The 21,481-nt window shown below is 40.3% G+C and overlaps 2 protein-coding genes across 5 annotated transcripts in view; one reads left to right on the top strand and one right to left on the bottom strand.

The window, feature by feature from the left end:
- Ppt2 (palmitoyl-protein thioesterase 2) overlaps positions 1–21,481 on the top strand; it is a 529,716-nt gene that overhangs the window by 115,804 nt on the left and 392,431 nt on the right. The gene's annotated exons all lie outside the window — the stretch shown is intronic.
- Positions 18,208–21,481, bottom strand: part of LOC128686216 (corrinoid adenosyltransferase MMAB) — a 31,812-nt gene continuing 28,538 nt past the window's right edge. For all 4 annotated transcript variants that reach the window (XM_053773046.2, XM_053773048.2, XM_053773047.2 and 1 more), the window contains exons 6-7: positions 19,629–19,753; positions 18,208–18,832 (exon numbers count right to left, since the gene is read on the bottom strand). In XM_053773046.2, coding sequence (XP_053629021.1) covers positions 18,679–18,832; positions 19,629–19,753 — 279 coding nt within the window. In that variant the 3' untranslated portion in view covers positions 18,208–18,678. The remainder of the gene's footprint in view (positions 18,833–19,628; positions 19,754–21,481) is intronic.

The following is a 21,481-nucleotide window of genomic DNA, read 5'->3' as shown; positions in this document are numbered from 1 at the left end:
GTTTTGATAAGGACCTGCCTCGTATGGGCCAGTAGGCCTTCTGCAGTGTTCCTACATTCTTATGTTCTTATCACCTGTGAAGTTGAATTTATCTTCTACTTCGGTGCCTAGTTCTCACCCCCTTTCTAACTCTCACATGAAGGTGGAGGTTCACCCCCCCCTTTGTGTAGTCCCCTCTTCTGTCCCCCCTCCTCCCCGTCTTCTTCCCTAGTTACCTTCCAACCTCTTCCTCCTCCAGTTCCACTGCAGGATTCTTTTGCCCCCGCCAGCACATCTCTCCAGGTTCATACTCCCTGCCTCTCTCAGACCTCTTTGGTTCCCTCCATAGTCTTCCCAATCTATACTTACTCTACCTCACCTGTCTCTGAAATCATGGTATCAGCATCTTCCTTATCCGCTGAGACACTTGATGCTATCTCCAACTATATTGTGGAGATGAAACCCTTGATGGACATTGACCAGCCTCCTCCTACCCTTTCTTTTTTATGACCCTCGCAACAATCTTTTCCTTCACAGCATTCTGATTCCTCCTTGCTTACATGCTTACCATTGCCCCCACACATTGACTTCACTGACCCTAATAGCCCAAAGATTTTATCGCTTCTTGTTGGCATACCTGTCTTTGTAAATAATGGCTTATTTACAATGGAATATTCATGGCCTCAGGGGTAATCGAGGGAGAGCTCCAAGTGTTGTTCTTCCTGTTTTCCCCAGTATGTGTCGGGTTACATCATCCCAAAATTCGTTCAGCTGTTATTCGTCCCATTTCGGGCTATGTGCTGTTACATTCTTCTGATCCCTTTCCTGACGAATCATTTAATGATAGCATGCTTCTTGTGCCTGTTGGTATACCATATCAACAAGTTTTTGTTCGTTCTCTGCCGCATTATATTGCAGCTTGTATTTATTTGCACAGATGGTATACAATTTACTCTCTATATCTTTCCCCCTCCCGTGCATTCTGTATCTCTGATATTACGTTTTTGATCTCTTTTTCTACTGCCGCCCATCTTGTTGGGTGATTTTAACGCTCACTATCATCTGTGGGGAGGGTCCCACTGTGACTCTCGTGGTGATCAGCTGGAGACACTTCTCGCTTCTCATTCTCTTCATGTTTTAAATACGGGTGCTCCTACCCATTTAAACTCTCGCATTCCGTCTCTCTTGCATTGATCTTTCTATCCATTCCTTGTCAATTGCACTTGATTACACTTAGTCTGTTCTCCCGGATTTACACGACAGTGATCACTTTCCTATTCTTCTTGCTTCTACTACGTATTCCCAACCTCTTGATGTAGTATTTGAAGACTTTCAATAGTCTTTCTCCTCACCAACATGGCTTTCGCAAGGGCTGCTCTACGACCCCTTGCTCCACTTAGAAACACATGTGCAAAATGCCGTTCCTAACAAACACGCTGTCCTAGCAGTCTTTTTTGATCTTGAGAAAGCATATAACATCACTTGGAGGTATAACATTTTAGCCCAACCCCACTCTTTAGGCCTCCACGGTAATCTGCCCTACTGCTTTCTTATCTGACAGACATTTTCATGTCTGGGTTGGCGCCTCACTTTCCTTAGACTTTATTCAGGCTGAGGGTGTCCCACAAGGTTGTGTCCTTAGCACTACCCTTTTTCTCTTGGCTATAAATGCCCTACTTTCTGTCCTTCCATCGCATATTTGGTCATCACTTTATGTGGATGACTTCACTGTAGCTTACGCATGTGCTGACTGTCGCCTGGTAGCAGCCTTCCTTCAGGATGCAATTGACTGGGTTTCTCGTTGGGCCACTTCTCATGGATTTAAATTTTCTAGTACAAAAACCCATTACCTTCACTAAACATCCCCTTGTTCCAAATATTCCACTGTATTTACATGGTTACACATATTCCAGAATGTGATACGGTCAAGTTTCTTGGCCTTCTCTTCGATTGCAAGTCAACGTGGAAACCGCACGTCCTCTTTGAAGGCCATGGTAGGCTGACTCTCCTGAAAATTCCTGCGCATCGTTCATGGGGTGCAGATCGCCAGACTCTCCTCCGTTTGCATTCCACTCTAGTCTTGACCAAGCTGGATTATGGAGACCAAGTCTATTCTGCAACTTCTTCTACCACTCTAAGTTAGATCCCCTTCATCATCAAGGTCTACATTAATGCTTTGGTGCCTTTCGTTCATCCTCTGTTGAAAGCCTCTATGCTGAGGCAAATGTCCCTTCCTTAGCTGATCATCGTGATGCTCATTGCCTTCGTTACTTTGTCTGCTCTTGTAACCTTCATGTTCTGTCTATGTATAGGTTGGTCTCAGACATTAGTAAAAGCCCATTATTTGTTCGACGCCCTTGCTTGCTCTATTTTCTCTTCGTCTTCACTCACGCAGGTCTTCTCTCCACTTGCCTCCCTTATGTGTTCATTTAGCGTCTGCCTTTTCCCTTTCCCCTTGGGAGGTTCCGACAGTTCATGTCTGCTCTTCCCCACTTCTCTGAGCCAAAGCTCTCCTACCTATGATTGCTTCTCGCTCTCTTTTTTCTTGATCACTTCCGATCGCATGCTCATGCCATTGCTGTATAAACAGCATGTGCTTTCTTTGATTATCATAATAATAATGATAATAATAATAATATTATTTCTAGGATTTTTGTCCTTATAATCACAAAGTGCTAAACCCATAGGATTCATACAGCACCAGGGGAATAGTAGGCAATCAAATTTGATCCAAGAAAGGAAGGATAAGTAATTCACAGAATCAAGAACCCTTCAGCATCAATGTTGTGAAGAAGCACATTATACTAACCATTATGCAGAAAGTTTGATTTATACAGAGATGGGAGACGGCTGGCATGTTGAAAAAAAAAAAGATAATGGTTAGTAGGAGGAGTAATTACCTCGGAGTTTGGAGGTAAAGGGAATTTTTTGTTAATTAAACCAGCCTCGAGGCTGGCAAAGGGCTCTTGGTCCAAGGAACTAGAGTTTTTTTTTTTTTTTATCAAACCTGATCTTTCATTCCCTAAGTAATGCATGGCCCTTACAAGTTAAGTTCTTCCCCAAAACTAATAATAATGTGAATGGGCCAGCACATCTTGTCAGATGTTCATTACTTCACCTGACTATAGATCAAGGCATTGTGTCAACAGTACTCTCATGCACAGAAAATGGTTGACACTTGCAAGAAATTTGACCACCTGGCATCACAACTGTTCTTAATCCTAGAGAGGTATACAGTACAAAACCTTAAATCATGCACTCATAACTCGCATTTTCAATATTACAGAATTTAAATTTAGGTTTTCATTTCCAATAGAAGAGTACCTATTTCCATTAAGGTGCACAAGAATGGAATTAATTTCCATTGGTGGCATACATTTCCATTTAGGAGTGGCATGGCAGGCAGGCCTGACACCTCCCCAATATGCATTAGGCAGTTTTGTTGTCTTAGCACTGCAGGGGAGGGTGTAAACAACTAGTTTTCCATGCAGGTCAGTGTACATGGATGTGTACTGTATGAGTTCAACTAATTACACATTGCTCAGTTTTTCCTTCTCATCAGCCCAGCTTGTCTCTGGGTATTTATCATAGCTTCCAAACAAAGTGCAGGTGACACTGGTAAAGCAAGGAAGATTAAGGGTGACTCTATGCCTATTGTGAAAAAACTGGAGATAGTCGAGAACCTGAATGGTGACGCACACGTGATGGAGACGGCACAAGTGTTTAGTGTTAGAAAATCAATGATTTGATCAGTTTGAGACAATGAGGCAAAAATAAGGACTTGCGCAAAAAATAATCCTCAGTGTGACGGAATGAAAAGAATGAAGAATAGGTTCAAAGCAACCCTCTCCACTCACTTCAACAGTGGAACTCCAAATTTCGGCTGTAATCCGTTCCAGAAGGTTGGCCTAAATTCGAAAAGGCCGAAAACCGAAGTAATATTTCCCATAAGAATTAATGAATTAGTGTATGGAATAGGTGGTAAGTTACTAAATGCTGTAAAGAGTTTTTATGAGGATAGTGAGGCTCAGGTTAGGATGTGTAGAAGAGAGGGAGACTACTTCCCGGTAAAAGTAGGTCTTAGACAGGGATGTGTAATGTCACCATGGTTGTTTAATATATTTATAGATGGGGTTGTAAAAGAAGTAAATGCTAGGGTGTTCGGGAGAGGGTGGGATTAAATTAAGGGGACTTAAATACAAAATGGGAAGTGACACAGTTACTTTTTGCTGATGATACTGTGCTTATGGGAGATTCTAAAGAAAAATTGCAAAGGAAAGGTTAGTGGACGAATTTGGGAATGTGTGTAAAGGTAGAAAGTTGAAAGTGAACATAGAAAAGAGTAAGGTGATGAGAGTATCAAATGATTTAGATAAAAATTAGATATCAAATTGGGGAGGAGGAGTATGGAAGAAGTGAATGTTTTCAATTATTTGGGAGTTGACGTGTCAGTGGATGGATTTATGAAGGATGAGGTTAATCATAGAATTGATGAAGGAAAAAAGGTGAGTGGTGCACTGAGGTATATTTAGAGGCAAAAAATGTTATCTATGGAGGCAAAGAAGGGAATGTATGAAAGTATAGTAGTACCAACACTCTTATATGGGTGTGAAGCTTGGGTTGTCAATGCTGCAGCAAGGAGGCGGTTGGAGGCAGTGGAGATGTCCTGTTTAAGGGCAATGTGTGGTGTAAATATTATGCAGAAAATTCGGAGTGTGGAAATTAGGAGAAGGTGTGGAGTTAATAAAAGTATTAGTCAGAGGGCTAAAGAGGGTTTGTTGAGGTGGTTTGGTCATTTAGAGAGAATGGATCAAAGTAGAATGACATGGAGAGCGTATAAATCTGTAGGGGAAGGAAGGCGGGGTAGGGGTCGTCCTCGAAAAGGTTGGAGGGAGGGGGTAAAGGAGGTGTTGTGGGCGAGGGGTTTGGACTTCCAGCAAGCGTGCGTGAGTGTGTTAGATAGGAGTGAATGGAGACAAATGGTATTTGGGACCTGACGGTCTGTTGGAGTGTGAGCAGGGTAATATTTAATGAAGGGATTCAGGGAAACCGGTTATTTTATATAACCGGACTTGAGTCCTGGAAATGGGAAGTACAATGCCTGCACTCTAAAGGAGGGGTTTGGGATATTGGCAGTTTGGAGAGATATATTGTGTATTTTTATACAGATATACTTCTAAACTGTTGTATTCTGGGCACCTCTGCAAAAACAGTGATTATGTGTGAGTGAGGTGAAAGTGTTGAATGATGATGAAAGTATTTTCTTTTTTGGGGATTTTCTTTCTCTTTGGGTCATCCTGCCTCGGCAGGAGACGGCCGACTTGTTGAAAAAAAAAAAAAAATTAATCCATTCCAGACACCCAAAAATATTAACAAAAAATACATTTTTTAAGGATTAACTATAGTTTTACATACAGAAAACAATGAGAAATAAATATAAAGCACAAATTTTAATAACTGAACATTACATACCTTTATTGAAAACTCTTGTTGGCATATTGAAGTAGCCAAGGAGGGAAGAGAGAGGAGAGCTTATTGTTTGGAAGGGGGAATCCCCCTCCATAAGGACTTCAGGTATCAAGTCCCTCTCTGGGGATACTTCCCTTCTTTGTTTTTTACTGGCACTAGGACCAGCTTGAGAGTCACTGCACTCCTGTCGCACAAAAAACTGTCCAGAGGCCTGTTTCTGGAGTCTCTAAGATTTGCCTGAAGTGGGACAAGGTTTTGTCACTGAACATGTTGCAGATATGGCTTGTTTGAGCTTGGTCTGGATGATATTTCTTCACAAAACTTTGCACTTCCCTCCACTTTGCACAAATGTCCTTAATCACTGAAGAAGGCACATTCTTCCCTCTCTCTTTCTCCTCCTCCTCAAGCAATTTCCTCAGCTGTGGTCTGTTGCTGTTGCAGATGAAGGTCTTGCAGCTCTTCAGTGGTTAGCTCTTCCCTGTGGTCCTCCACCAACTCTTCCACATCCTCACCACTCACATCCAACCCCATGGACGTCTGCAAAGCCACAATAGATTTCACGACAGACAGAGGGTCGACAGGGTCAGGGTCAGCCTCAAACTCTTCAAAATCCTTCTCTTGAACACATTCTGGCCACAATTTTCTCCAAGCAGAGTTCAAAGTCCTGGAAATCACTCCCTGCCAAGCATTTACCTATAGGGCTTATGCAATGCAGGATACTGAAGTGATTCCTCCAGAACTCTCTTAGGGTCAATTCAGTGTCCAAGGTCACTTCAAAGCACCTTTGTTTTCAGATATTTGGGAGTTGACTTGTCAGCGGATGGGTTTATGAAAGATGACGTTAACCATAGAACTGATGAAGGAAAAAAGTCGAGTGCTGCATTGAGGTATCTGTGGAGAAAAAAAAAATTATCCATGAAGGCAAAGAAGGGAATGTACGAAAGTATAGCGGTACCAACACTCTTATATGGGTGTGAAGCTTGGGTTGTAAATGCTGCGGCGAGGAGGCAGCTGGAGGCAGTGGAGATGTTGTGTCTGAGGGCAACGTGGTGTAAATAGTATTATGCAGAGAATTCAGAGTGTGGAAATTACGAGTACTAAAAATTATTAGTCAGAGAGCTGAAGAGGGATTGTTGAGGTGGTTTGGCCATTTAGAAAGAATGGAACAAACTAGAATGACTTGGAGAGCGTATAAATCTGTAGGAGAAGGAAGGCGTGGTAGGGGTCATCCTCAAAAAGGTTGGAGGGAGGGGGGCTTGGACTTCCACCAAGCATGCACGAGCGTGTTACATAGAAGTGAATGGAGACGAATGGTTTTTGGGACCTGACAAGCTGTTGGAGTATGAGCAGGTTAATATTTTGAGAAGGGATTCACCGGTTAGCTGGACTCGAGTCCTAGAAATGGGAAGTACAATGCCTGTGCTTTAAAGGAGGGGTTTGGGATATTGTATCTGAGCGCCTCTGCAAAGACAGTGATTATGTATGAGTGATGGTGAAAGTGTTGAATGATGATGAAAGTAGTTTTCTTTCTTTTTGGGTCACCCTGCTTCGGTGGGAAACGGCTATGTGTTAAAAAAAAAGTGATATAAGGCAGGAGGAAGAGTAAAAGATAGGTGAAGAGAGTGGTGAGGGAGTGCAAAAGGAGACAAATGATAGAGTGGGAGAGGTGCTGTCAACAAATTTTGCTGAGAATAAGAAAGTTTTGGAGCGAGATAAATAGGTTAAGAAAGCCTAGGGAAAAAAAATTGATTTGACAGTTAAAAGCAGAATAGAGGAGTAGTAGATGAGGCGCTGGAAGTATTGGGAAGATGGCAGGAATATTTTAAGGAACTGCTAAACCTTTGACTGTTTCGGTCGTATATATACGTCTTACGAGCACCGTGTTTGACGTATATATACTCATAAATTCTAGCGGCTTCAAATCAAGCAGGAGAAAGCTGATATGCCCACATGTGAGAGAATGGGCCTGTGTGGTCAGTGTGCACCATATAAAAAAAATCCTGCAGCATGCAGTGCATAATGAGAAAAAAAAAACTTTTTTTTTTTTTTATTAAAACGCCGACTTTGTGGTGTATTTTCATATAGTATTTATGGTTGTATTCTCGTTTTCTTGGTCTCATTTGATAGATGGGTAAACATATTACAGAAATAGAGGTGATTTTGATTGGTTTTACTATGAAAAGAACCTCAAAATGGAGCTCAAAGTATGGGAAATGTTTGATTTTTGCCAATGTTCAAAAGTAAACAAGTGATGTCATTGTCCAATAAATGTCCAACTAGCCATTCTAATATGCAGTCATGAATGAGTTGACATTATTTATACAATTACAGTGGACCCCCGCTTTACGATCAGCTCCCAATGCGACCAATTATGTAAGTGCGTTCGTACGTGTATGTTAGGGGGTCTGAAATGGACTAATCTAATTCACAATATTCCTTATGGGAACAAATTCGTTCAGTTATGGCACCTGAACATACTTCTGGAATGAAATAATATCGTAAGCCAGGGATCCACTGTATTACAATATTGCAGTAGTCTGCATAACAGTAAATCTTCTATTTTTTGTTTGAATAAAAATTCAAAATAGAAAGCAAGAGTAATATCAGAGGGGCCTGGAGATGTGACTGATGAACAAAGAAAATGTTAATTTAGAGCCAGGAATGTCTGCATTGTTCATTCTGGACCCTATTTTGAAATTGGCATATTTTTTAATTTGCATGAAATTGGCCAAATTGCAAATTTTTGACCATGTTATTGGGTAGTTGAAATTGGTAAATGGGCAGTTTCCTGTACTCGGTCGATAGAACAAATGGAGCTCTAAAGAAATAGTTATGAGTTTGGTCGACTGGAACAACGGAATTAGCCGAAAATAGGGCTCAAAGTGGGCAAAATTGCCGATTTGTAAACCGTTGAGGTCGCTATCTTCGTGAGAGCGTAATTCCATAAGTTTTCCATCAAATTTCATTCTTTTGGTGTCATTACAATCGGGAAAAGATCCTCTATCATTTCATAAGATTTTTTTTTTTTTTTTTTTTTTTTGAGAAATTTTGCGACACCAGGAGACCTCAGGATTTGGGGTTGCGACAATCAAGGGGTTAAATGTCGATGGAGGGAGGGAGGCAGTAATTTTATGCACTGGCCAGGGAGGTGTAGCAACTTTCAGGTGTGAAGAGGACCTGAATGTAAGTATGGGGGAGGTGCGTGAGGTACTGGGTAGAATGAAAGGAGATAAAGAGGCTGGAATTGAGATCATGACAGAAATGTTAAAAGCAGGGGAGAATATAGTTTTGGAGTGGTTAGTACTTTTGTTCAATAAATGTATGGCAGAGAGCATGCATAGTTCTTTTATATAAATATAGGGGGAACCAAAGAGCATAAAAATTATAGGGGAATAAGCCTGCTGAATAGGGTTATTATTGAAAGGGTTATTATTGGTAGGGTTATTATTGAAGGGGTTAGTATTGGCAGGGTTATTATTGAACGAATTAGAGCTAAGACAGAGAGCAGGATTGCAGATGATCAAGGAGTTTTTAGAAGGGGAAGGGGATGTGTAGACCAAGTGTTTACTGAAGCATATAAGTGAACAATATTTAGATAAAGGTAGGAAAGTTTTTGTTCCTTTTATGGCTTTAGAAAAGGCATATGATAGGGTGGATAGGGGTGCAATGTGGCAGATGTTAAAAGTGTATGGAATAAGTATTAAGTTACTAAATGCTGTAAAGAGTTTTTATGAGGATAGTGAGGCTCAGGTTAGGGTATATAGGAGAGAGGGAGATTACTTGCCAGTAAAAGTAGGTCTTAGACAGGTATGTGTAATGTCAGCATGCTTGTTTAACATATTTATAGATGGGGTTATAAGAGAAGTAAATGCTAGGGTGTTGGAGAGGGGTGGGATTAAATTATAAGAAAAATACAGAATGGGAGATGACACAGTTACTTTTTGCTGATGATACTTTCCTTTTGGGAGATTCAGAAGAGAAGTTGCAAAGGTTAGTGGATGAGTTTTGGAGGGTGTGTAAAGGAAGGAAGTTGAAAATGTACATAGATAATAGTAAGGTGATGAGAGTATCAGACAAAAAAATTGATATCAGATTGGAGGGAGTATTTGGGAGTAAACTTGTTGGCAGATGGGTTTATGTAAAGTAAAAGGACACAAGTGCAACTAATGTGACATTTTATTGTGGCAACGTTTCGTTCTCCAGGAGCTTTATCAAGCCATTACAAAATACATGGACACAGAGGGTATATATAGGCTCAGAGTGAGGTGCAATACTAGTGGTGGTAGTGGTAGTAGTAGTAGTAGTAGTAGTAGTAGTAGTAGTAGTAGTAGTGACCAAAGTTGTAGTAGTAATACAATATGGTAGAGCAATTAATTCGTACATGAGTAAAAGGATATAAAAGCTATTACTTGGGTAACATAAAAATAGGTTGGACAAATATAGACTGGATAGATGCAGCCTGTTTCAGTGTTCACTCTCTGTAATGGGCTTTGTGTAGTATAACAGGAGATACTATGTGATGGCAGGGTTTACTGTTTTCAGGAGGATTCTTGCTAAGACTTCAGAGATGGTGAAGCTGCTCTTCATTAATGCTCTTCAGATCATTAATTCTCCACGCACCAACACCACTCCCAACGAAGTTATAATTCTTCCCAACAGCCAGGTTGCACTGAACGTTTCTAAAGTACTTTCACATGCTAACACCAGAGTCGCTATCGCTTCTAGCACTTCAATAAAGGATCTAACCAGGACAAAATCAAAGCACCACGAACCAGTCAACGCAGGAGTTTACACTATACCCTGTGGAGGCTGTGACAAGATTTACGTAGGCGAAACAGCACGAAACCTCGACACCCGCCTCAACGAGGACATGTAGGAATGATAACTTGAACAACGCCTGTGTACAACACCGAAATTCCACCAATCATCTCGTGAAATTCAGAGACGCCCAATTAGTGATCAAAGAAACTAATTTCCGCAGATGCAAGTGCCTCGAATCAGCACTGATCGCTGTTTCGAATACAATTAAACAAAACAACAGCAGCTTCACCATCTCTGAAGTCTTAGCAAGAATCCTCCTGAAAACAGTAAACCCTGCCATCACATAGTCTCTCCTGTTATACTACACAAAGCACATTACAGAGAGTGAACACTGAAACAGGCTGCCTCTATCCAGTCTATATTTGTCCAACCTATTTTTATGTTACCCAAGTAATAGCTTTTATATCCTTTTACTCATGTACGAATTAATTGCTCTACCATATTGTATTACTACTACTACTACAACTTTTGTCACTACTACTACTACTACTACTACCACCACCACCACTAGTATTGCACCTCACTCTGAGCCTATATATATATACCCTCTGTGTCCATGTATTGTTTGTAATGGCTTGATAAAGCTCCTGGAGAGCGAAACGTTGCCACAATAAAATGTCACATTAGTTACACTTGTGTCCTTTTACTTTACATATTGTCAGTAATTCTACCAACTTTATTACAGATGGGTTTATGAAGGATGAGGCAAACCATAGAACTGATGAAGGAAAAATGGTGGGTGGTGCATTGAGGTATTTGTGGAGACAAATAATGTTATTGTAGGTAGTAGGTTGGTAGAGAGCAACCACCCAGGAGGCCTGGTCGTGGACTGGGCCGCGGGGGCGTTGATCCCCGGAATAACCTCCAGGTAACCCAGGGAAGTACTACCGTCCTGCCAGATGACTGTGAAACAGAAACCTGTAACTGTTTTGCATGATGGTAGGATTGCTGGTTTCTTTTTCTGTCTCATAAACACGCTAGATAACAGGGATATCTTGCTACTCCTACTTACACTTTGGTCACACTTCACAGACACGCACATGCATATATATATATACATACATCTAGGTTTTTCTCCTTTTTCTAAATAGCTCTTGTTCTTCTTTATTTCTTCTATTATCCATGGGGAAGTGGAAAAGAATCTTTCCTCCGTAAGCCATGCGTGTCGTATGAGGCGACTAAAATGCCGGGAGCAATGGGCTAGTAACCCCTTCTCCTGTAGACATTTACTAAAAAAGAGAAGAAGAAAAACTTTATAAAACTGGGATGCTTAAATGTGCGTGGATGTAGTGCGGATGACAAGAAACAGATGATTGCTGATGTTATGAATGAAAAGAAGTTGAATGTCCTGGCCCTAAGCGAAACAAAGCTGAAGGGGGTAGGGGAGTTTCAGTGGGGGGAAATAAATGGGATTAAACCTGGAGTATCTGAGAGAGTTATGGAAGGAGAAAAGAGAATATGAGCAAAGGAAGGGGTAGCAGTAACCTGTTAGAGGAGAGAGAGAGAAATGATCAGTTATGGAAGGAGAAAAGAGAATATGAATGTGTAAATTCAAGAATTATGTGGATTAAAGTAAAGGTTGGATGCATTTGTGGATGTATATTAGACCCACCAGCTGACGTGTATTAGACGTGTGAGGTCGTTTGTTTACTCTTGAATATCGGCAAAAATTTAACATTTCTGCTACTTTGAGCTCAGTTTCACGCCATTTCCAGTGCTAAAACCAATCAAAATCATCTCTAAAAGTGGGTCATAATAAGCGTGTATGCACCTGGAGAAGAGAGGAATGTAGAGGAGAGAGAGAGATTTTGGGAGATGTTAAGTGAATGTATAGGAGCCTTTGAACCAAGTGAGAGAGTAATTGTGGTAGGGGACCTGAATGCTAAAGTAGGAGAAACTTTTAGAGAGGGTGTGGTAGGTAAGTTTGGGGTGCCAGGTCTAAATGATAATGGGAGCCCTTTGATTGAACTTTGTATAGAAAGGGGTTTAGTTATAGGTAATACATATTTTAAGAAAAAGAGCATAAATAAGTATACAAGATATGATGTAGGGCGAAATGACAGTAGTTTGTTGGATTATGTATTGGTAGATAAAAGACTGTTGAGTAGACTTCAGGATGTACATGTTTATAGAGGGGCCACAGATATATCAGATCACTTTCTAGTTGTAGCTACACTGAGAGTAAAAGGTAGATGGGATACAAGGAGAATAGAAGCATCAGGGAAGAGAGAGGTGAAGGTTTATAAACTAAAAGAGGAGGCAGTTAGGGTAAGATATAAACAGCTATTGGAGGATAGATGGGCTAATGAGAGCATAGGCAATGGGGTCGAAGAGGTATGGGGTAGGTTTAAAAATGTAGTGTTAGAGTGTTCAGCAGAAGTTTGTGGTTACAGGAAAGTGGGTGCGGGAGGGAAGAGGAGCGATTGGTGGAATGATGATGTAAAGAGAGTAGTAAGGGAGAAAAAATTAGCATATGAGAAGTTTTTACAAAGTAGAAGTGATGCAAGGAGGGAAGAGTATATGGAGAAAAAGAGAGAGGTTAAGAGAGTGGTGAAGCAATGTAAAAAGAGAGCAAATGAGAGAGTGGGTGAGATGTTATCAACAAATTTTCTTGAAAATAAGAAAAAGTTTTGGAGTGAGATTAACAAGTTAAGAAAGCCTAGAGAACAAATGGATTTGTCAGTTAAAAATAGGAGAGGAGAGTTATTAAATGGAGAGTTAGAGGTATTGGGAAGATGGAGGGAATATTTTGAGGAATTGTTAAATGTTGATGAAGATAGGGAAGCTGTGATTTTGTGTATAGGACAAGGAGGAATAACATCTTGTAGGAGTGAGGAAGAGCCAGTGGTGAGTGTGGGGGAAGTTCGTGAGGCAGTAGGTAAAATGAAAGGGGGTAAGGCAGCTGGGATTGATGGGATAAAGATAGAAATGTTAAAAGCAGGTGGGGATATAGTTTTGGAGTGGTTGGTGCAATTATTTAATAAATGTATGGAAGAGGGTAAGGTACCTAGGGATTGGCAGAGAGCATGCATAGTTCCTTTGTATAAAGGCAAAGGGGATAAAAGAGAGTGCAAAAATTATAGGGGGATAAGTCTGCTGAGTATACCTGGTAAAGTGTATGGTAGAGTTATTATTGAAAGAATTAAGAGTAAGACTGAGAATAGGATAGCAGATGAACAAGGAGGCTTTAGGAAAGGTAGGGGGTGTGTGGACCAGGTGTTTACAGTGAAACATATAAGTGAACAGTATTTAGATAAGGCTAAAGAGGTCTTTGTGGCATTTATGGATTTGGAAAAGGCATATGACAGGGTGGATAGGGGGGCAATGTGGCAGATGTTGCAAGTGTATGGTGTAGGAGGTAGGTTACTGAAAGCAGTGAAGAGTTTTTACGAGGATAGTGAGGCTCAAGTTAGAGTATGTAGGAAAGAGGGAAATTATTTCCCAGTAAAAGTAGGCCTTAGACAAGGATGTGTGATGTCACCGTGGTTGTTTAATATATTTATAGATGGGGTTGTAAGAGAAGTAAATGCGAGGGTCTTGGCAAGAGGCGTGGAGTTAAAAGATAAAGAATCACACACAAAGTGGGAGTTGTCACAGCTGCTCTTTGCTGATGACACTGTGCTCTTGGGAGATTCTGAAGAGAAGTTGCAGAGATTTGTGGATGAATTTGGTAGGGTGTGCAAAATAAGAAAATTAAAGGTGAATACAGGAAAGAGTAAGGTTATGAGGATAACAAAAAGATTAGGTGATGAAAGATTGAATATCAGATTGGAGGGAGAGAGTATGGAGGAGGTGAATGTATTCAGATATTTGGGAGTGGACGTGTCAGCGGATGAGTCTATGAAAGATGAGGTGAATCATAGAATTGATGAGGGGAAAAGAGTGAGTGGTGCACTTAGGAGTCTGTGGAGAGAAAGAACTTTGTCCTTGGAGGCAAAGAGGGGAATGTATGAGAGCATAGTTTTACCAACGCTCTTATATGGGTGTGAAGCATGGGTGATGAATGTTGCAGCGAGGAGAAGGCTGGAGGCAGTGGAGATGTCATGTCTGAGGGCAATGTGTGGTGTGAATATAATGCAGAGAATTCGTAGTTTGGAAGTTAGGAGGAGGTGCGGGATTACCAAAACTGTTGTCCAGAGGGCTGAGGAAGGGTTGTTGAGGTGGTTCAGACATGTAGAGAGAATGGAGCGAAACAGAATGACTTCAAGAGTGTATCAGTCTGTAGTGGAAGGAAGGCGGGGTAGGGGTCGGCCTAGGAAAGGTTGGAGAGAGGGGGTAAAGGAGGTTTTGTGTGCGAGGGGCTTGGACTTCCAGCAGGCATGCGTGAGCCTGTTTGATAGGAGTGAATGGAGACAAATGGTTTTTAATACTTGACGTGCTGTTGGAGTGCGAGCAGGGTAACATTTATGAAGGGGTTCAGGGAAACCGGCAGGCCGGACTTGAGTCCTGGAGATGGGAAGTACAGTGCCTGCACTCTGAAGGAGGGGTGTTAATGTTGCAGTTTAAAAACTGTAGTGTAAAGCACCCTTCTGGCAAGACAGTGATGGAGTGAATGATGGTGAAAGTTTTTCTTTTTCGGGCCACCCTGCCTTGGTGGGAATCGGCCAGTGTGATAATAAAAAAAAAAAAAAAATAGTTATTCATGGAGGCAAAGGGAATGTATAAGAGTATAGTGGTACCAACTCTTTTATGTGGATGTGAAACATGGCCTGTGAATATTGCAGCAAGGAGGAGGCTGGAGGCAGTGGAGATGTCATGTCTGAGGGCAATGTGATGTAAATATTATGCAGAGGTTTTGTAGTGTGGAAATTAGGTGTGGACTTACTAAAAGTATTGTTCAGAGGGCTGAGGAGAGGTTGTTAAGGTGGTTTGGTCGTTTAGAAAGGATGGAGCAAAATAGGATGACTTGGAGGGTGTATAGATCTGAGGTGGAAGGAATGAGGGGTAGGGGGTCGTCCTAGGAAAGAATGGACGGAGGGGGGTAAAAGAGGCTTTGTGTGCAAGGGGCATGGACATACAGCAGGCATACGTTAGCATGTTAGGAGTGAAGATGAATGGTTTCTGGGACTTGAGCTCTTGGAGTGTGAGCAGGGTAATATTTTGTGAAGGGATAAAGGGAAACAGGCTAGCTGGACTTCGAGTCCTGGAGGTGGGAAGTACAATGCCTGCACTATAAAGGAGGGGTTTGGGATATCTGTTGTATAGTGTGACATCTAAAGTGTTATATCTGCGTGCCTCTGCAAAGACAGTGATAGTGTGAATGATTTTTTTTTTTTTTGGGGGGGGGGGGGCAGGATCACCCTGCCTTGGTGGAAAATGACCAGCATGTTAAAAAATATAAATAACAGTGAAGGGACCTTGATTCAACTATTACCTCTGTTTATCAGGCACTATATGACCCCTCAGATTTAAGTGTTTCCCCACAAACAATTTATACTGTACTGGTGAATGACTCAAGTCCCAGGAACTGAAAATACTCCTTCAAACAAACTTTCTTACCTCCTATTCCCCAGGCACTGCCTAACTCTTATAAATGTAGAGCTTCACCATGAATATAATTGAATATAATTAATTTACATTTGCTTTTAACTAACCCTACATACATTTAGCTGCTGATGGCTGCTACATTCATATATCATTAAAATAGTATAGGACAGCACAGTACTAGCAGAGTGCAATACCTTGGGCTAGGCAATAACATTACTCAATTTCCCTTATTGGAGGTTTCTTGACACAAGTGAGGGGCTCCTCTTCAGGGAATTGTACCTGCTCTGATCTCTGAGTTAAGAAATCTCCCCCCCTCTCCATCCCATCATGAATGTAATGAAATGTAATATAACAGTTTAAGATCGATATACTCATTGTACATATTCCCCAGGATCCCAGCTCCAATGCCTGGATGCACATCTGTGTGTCCAAGCATTGAACTGATTGTGAAAGACAGGACAAGTCGTACTGTATTACATTTACAGGCTTCCTGGAGTTTAGTGGTGGTGCATCTGACTCAACTGAAAAGATCCAGATTATATTTCCAAGGGAGAGGTGGGACACATGGGCAAGTCTCCTTACACTTGCTGCCAGTGTTGAAACAGCAGTAAATAGGTACAGTGAACCCCCGGATTTTGTAATCATCAGATTTTGTATTTTTGAGAAACAGTAAAAATTTTTCGTCAAAATATTGGCTCGATGATCGTCATTAAACTCGGTAATAGTCATTCGTCCTGAACGTGTCTGCACAGCCTGAGCGGCCCAACACCATTTACAGCCAATGTGCCATTGTTTATCAGCCAGTGAGGACGATCCCACACTTTCATACATTTCATATTATTCCATTCTTTTTAGTGCTTGTAACTGCTAAATAAGCCACCATGGGCCCAAAGAAAGTTCCTAGTGCCAGCCAGCCCTTTGGTAAAGGGCTGAGAGAGAGGGGAGAATGTGCCTTCTTCAGTGATTCTGAGATATGTATGATACTAAAGCAGCAGGAGTAGATAATGGCTATAGCGTCAGCCAGTGATATAGTGTAGCGTTAACAGTGTAGCAAGTAAGTTTAACAATTAATCGATAGAAAAAGGATAGCATGAAACTGACTCCTCCAATGTTGTTGGAGGTATACAAGGCTACTGACTAACACTGCCGCTTCTGCTGCCGCCATCACCACCACTATGTAAGGCTCATCTTTCAGTGGCCCTTATACACCCAACAACAAACAATACACCACCACTCGTGACATTCCTAATGCCATATTCTATTCATTCTAGAGTATATATCATGTTTCTGTGTTATTAATACTGTTTATTATGTCATATAAGATGAACTGTGCTAGATGAATAAGCCGTAGAGCTGATATTGAAGGACTATCTTGTTCTGTCTCCCAACACACTCCCCTGCCGCCGCCAGAATTCCTAACATACACCGGAAACAGACCTCTCTGGAACACTTTTTTGAGCGACAGGGTTCCAGTGACTCAAGTTGGTCCTAGTGGCATTAAAAAACAAATTAGGGAAGTAACCCCGGAAGTCCTTATGGAGGGGGATTCCCCTTCCAAACAGTTCACCTCCATCCTCTTCCCTCCTCCTGTCTCATCACTCAACAAGTCTTCAATAAAGGTGTCATTTTATTATCGTTTTATTCTGCATGTCTCATTGTTTTGTGTGTAGGGAAATGTATATTTCATGTAAAAAAATATTTTTTTTTAATACTTTTGGGTGTCTGGAACGGATTAATTGGATTTACATTATTGCTTATGGGGAAAATTAATTTGGAAATCGTCAGATTTAGGTTTAATCTCTCTGGAACAGATTAATTACGAAAACCGAGGGTCCACTGTATGTACTTAGGAATTAGTAGTCTATTGTTGATCACATCTTCGGAAAGGACCTATTAGTAACCCATGTTTTTGTTGGAATGATAACCCTAAGATGTCCTCTCCTATAATATATAAACCCACTCCATGAAGACTATTGTACTTTGCCTTCCTGCTTTTCTAATTTAAATTATCTTAACACCATTTTCCTTCAAGGGGGTGCAAAGATCTCTTATCTATGGAACTGGAGCAACCAGTTCCTTAGATCAACTGATTGCTTCCTATTATCCAAGTGTTCTGTGATCCCTACAGGTTTAGCACCTCCCCATGAACATGATAACAGCTGTGGTCTTGCTTCTGTAGATACTTGCTTCTCCCAGTACACTGTTAAATGATTAGATCACCTGTGACTTAACCTTATCTCGGCTGTTTTTAATCACCTGTTGCCCTAACTTTCTGACTTTTTTTTTTTACTTAATAATGGTCCAGAGTGGACCAAAACATTATCCAGTCTTCATTTCCAATTTGTGGGTTTGTTTTAAGTTGTTTTAGATATAATATTATGACTGACTTTTTACTTTACAGAAAAAATGCAGAAATGGTCATCACCACCATATGCTGGAAAGTCAAAAACCTTGTCTCTTAAAATTTTTATGAGGCTAATGTTAGACATAATAAATACTATCACATACTGTATATACATTGTTTATACCAATGAAAAAGTCTTAATTTTTCAACTAACCTCTATACAGTACCTACCTCCCTGAATACTTTTTTCATTCTGGACATATCATATTTTACACAAATACTAATGGAAGAAAAGTTAAATCAGTACATTTATCACCATTACTGATTTCAATATGAGCACTTAAAAAAAATTATGTATTTAATTTATGTTTAAATTCAATTTACACTATTACATGTAAAGTATAATTGGATAAGGCTTATGTCACTACTTTATAAAAAATACAAAAAGCTTTAAATATCTTCCTTCATCTACTTATATATTTTACAATCATTCACCATTCAGAATACTCACAAAAGTACCCTGATTAATAATTTTGATACTGAAACTACATTTTCATTAGAAAGTTCTTTAATGACCTTCAACCATCGTTTTGGATTATTTCTTGATTTTCAGAAATAAGTCGCTCTTTCTTCCTCAAGGATTTATGTGGCTGTGGTCGGATATATATGGTTTCCTTGTTACCATCAAGGAAAGATGCATATCTTGCAATTGTGAAAAGGTAGTCGCTCAGTCTGTAATAAATAACAGAAGAGAATAATAAAAAGTGTGTCAGAGTAACAATAGAAGTTTTTGGTAACAAGAAGAGTATGGGAAGTAACAAATGGAGCATTAGTGAAGTAATAACAGGAGTATTATAAGTAACAAAAGGATTAGGAGAGACAAATAAAATACATCCAACTCACTGAAATCCTACATTTTCTATTCCTGCAAGATTTATATCAAAATTAAGATATTACTATTCCCATATATGAAATTTGTATTTAATTTTAAACTTACAAACAGTTTCCAAAGGTTAGGGGAAAATATGGTGTTACGTTTCAATGTACATTATGTCAAACATGTGGAGAATCTCTTCTTCTTGATTATGGTATCTCTAGTATGGAAAACCCAACCATTACAGCTTATGGCATCATCAAATATCCCTACACAAAAGGTAAATGCATACAGAAATGCTTTGGGGAGGGAGGGGTAAAAAAAAGTGTCCTTATTATCCTCATTTATGTCAATCTGGCTTTGGTCACAGTATTATACTTTATGCAATCATTTTTCTAATTTTTACAACCTCCATATTGCCCTTAACATGTGCATTAAAAAAAAAAATTGTGATATGTTTCATATTTCATTTAACTATGTGCTTGCTGAGAACAATTATCAATATTCTGTTACATTCTTGTTTCTCAATGCAAGTTGTGCCTCACTTTTATAATAGCTAAATAAGCATGTAAAATTCTTTTGTTTCACAAACCCCACAACATAGGTAGCTCCTAGTGGAAAAAAGGCACCAAAAATATAGATAGGCAGACTTACCTGTTAATATAAATTATAACCTGTTCATCAACTAATCCCTCAAAGATGAGAGGAACAACAGTTCTCTCAGCTCGCCGACACACTGTGCGTGCAACATGCAAATATGCACTCACACGCCCTCCACCCTGCATAGTAAAAGAGGTTTCATGTATATATATAGTTACATTAAGGTTAATTTCTTCTTCAAGGAGTTAACCATTTTTTAATCTTAGCATAAAAGCTTTGACATTACAAGAGTTGCCCAGAATACCATATGTGAGAGTAGACCATCGTGATTAATTAACTGAGTTAAATTATGGTTTAACATTCAATTAGTACACCAAAGTGTATGAAAATAAATTATCATTCAGATTACAATATATTTTTGATCACGTAGCCATTTCGCACCAAGGTAGGGTAACCGAAAGGAAATACAATCACTCAAACAGTGGACTTGCCATAAACACATGGACATCACAATTCAAATGACCCTTTGAACAGCATCTCCTCACCCATCCTTCAGATTATGAACACTATTTCCCACTTCCAGAAGTTCAACAAACAAATTATGTGTGTATGTAGTTTCAGGTATGTCTTGCTACTTCTACTTACACTTAGGTCATACTACACATACTTTTTTTTTTTTAACAAGTCGGCCGTCTCCCACCGAGGCAGGGTGACCCAAACAGAAAGAAAATCCCCAAAAAGAAAATACTTTCATCATCATTCAACACTTTCATGAGTTTGGGAGTGTGTGTAAAGGTAGAAAGTTGATAGTGAGCATAAAAAAGAGTAAGGTGATTATTATTATTATTATTATTATTATTATTATTATCACACTGGCCGATTCCCACCAAGGCAGGGTGGCCCGAAAAAGAAAAACTTTCACCATCATTCACTCCATCACTGTCTTGCCTGAAGGGTGCTTTACACTACAGTTTTTAAACTGTAACATTAACACTCCTCCTTCAGAGTGCAGGCACTGTACTTCCCATCTCCAGGACTCAAGTCCAGCCTGCCGGTTTCCCTGAATTCCTTCATAAATGTTACTTTGCTCACACTCCAACAGCACGTCAAGTATTAAAAACCATTTGTCTCCATTTACTCCTATCAAACATGCTCACGCATGCCTGCTGGAAGTCCAAGCCCCTCGCACACAAAACCTTTACCCCCTCCCTCCAACCTTTCCTAGGCCGACCCCTACCCTGCCTTCCTTCCACTACAGACTGATACACTCTTGAAGTCATTCTGTTTCGCTCCATTCTCTCCACATGTCCGAACCACCTCAACAACCCTTCCTCAGCCCTCTGGACAACAGTTTTGGTAATCCCACACCTCCTAACTTCCAAACTACGAATTCTCTGCATTATATTCACACCACACATTGCCCTCAGACATGACATCTCCACTGCCTCCAGCCTTCTCCTCGCTGTAACATTCATCACCCATGCTTCACACCCATATAAGAGCGTTGGTAAAACTATACTCTCATTCATTCCCCTCTTTGCCTCCAAGGACAAAGTTCTTTGTCTCCACAGACTCCTAAGTGCACCACTCACCCTTTTCCCCTCATCAATTCTATGATTCACCTCATCTTTCATAGACCCATCCGCTGACACGTCCACTCCCAAATATCTAAATACATTCACCTCCTCCATACTCTTTCCCTCCAATCTGATATCCAATCTTTCATCACCCAGTAAGGTGATGAGGGTATCAAATGATTTAGATAAAGAAAAATTGGATATCAAATTGGAGAGGAGTATGGAAGAAGTGAATGTTTTCAGATATTTGGGAGCTGACATGTCAGCAGATGGATTTATGAAGGATGAGGGTAACTATTGAAGTGATGAACGAAAAAGGCGAGTGGTACG

The sequence above is a fragment of the Cherax quadricarinatus genome, chromosome 9 (genome assembly GCF_038502225.1).
Source record: "Cherax quadricarinatus isolate ZL_2023a chromosome 9, ASM3850222v1, whole genome shotgun sequence".
NCBI classification, from domain to species: domain Eukaryota; kingdom Metazoa; phylum Arthropoda; class Malacostraca; order Decapoda; family Parastacidae; genus Cherax; species Cherax quadricarinatus.
The sequence above is the reverse complement of the archived record's forward strand: the minus strand, read 5'-3'. Positions and strand labels throughout refer to the sequence as shown.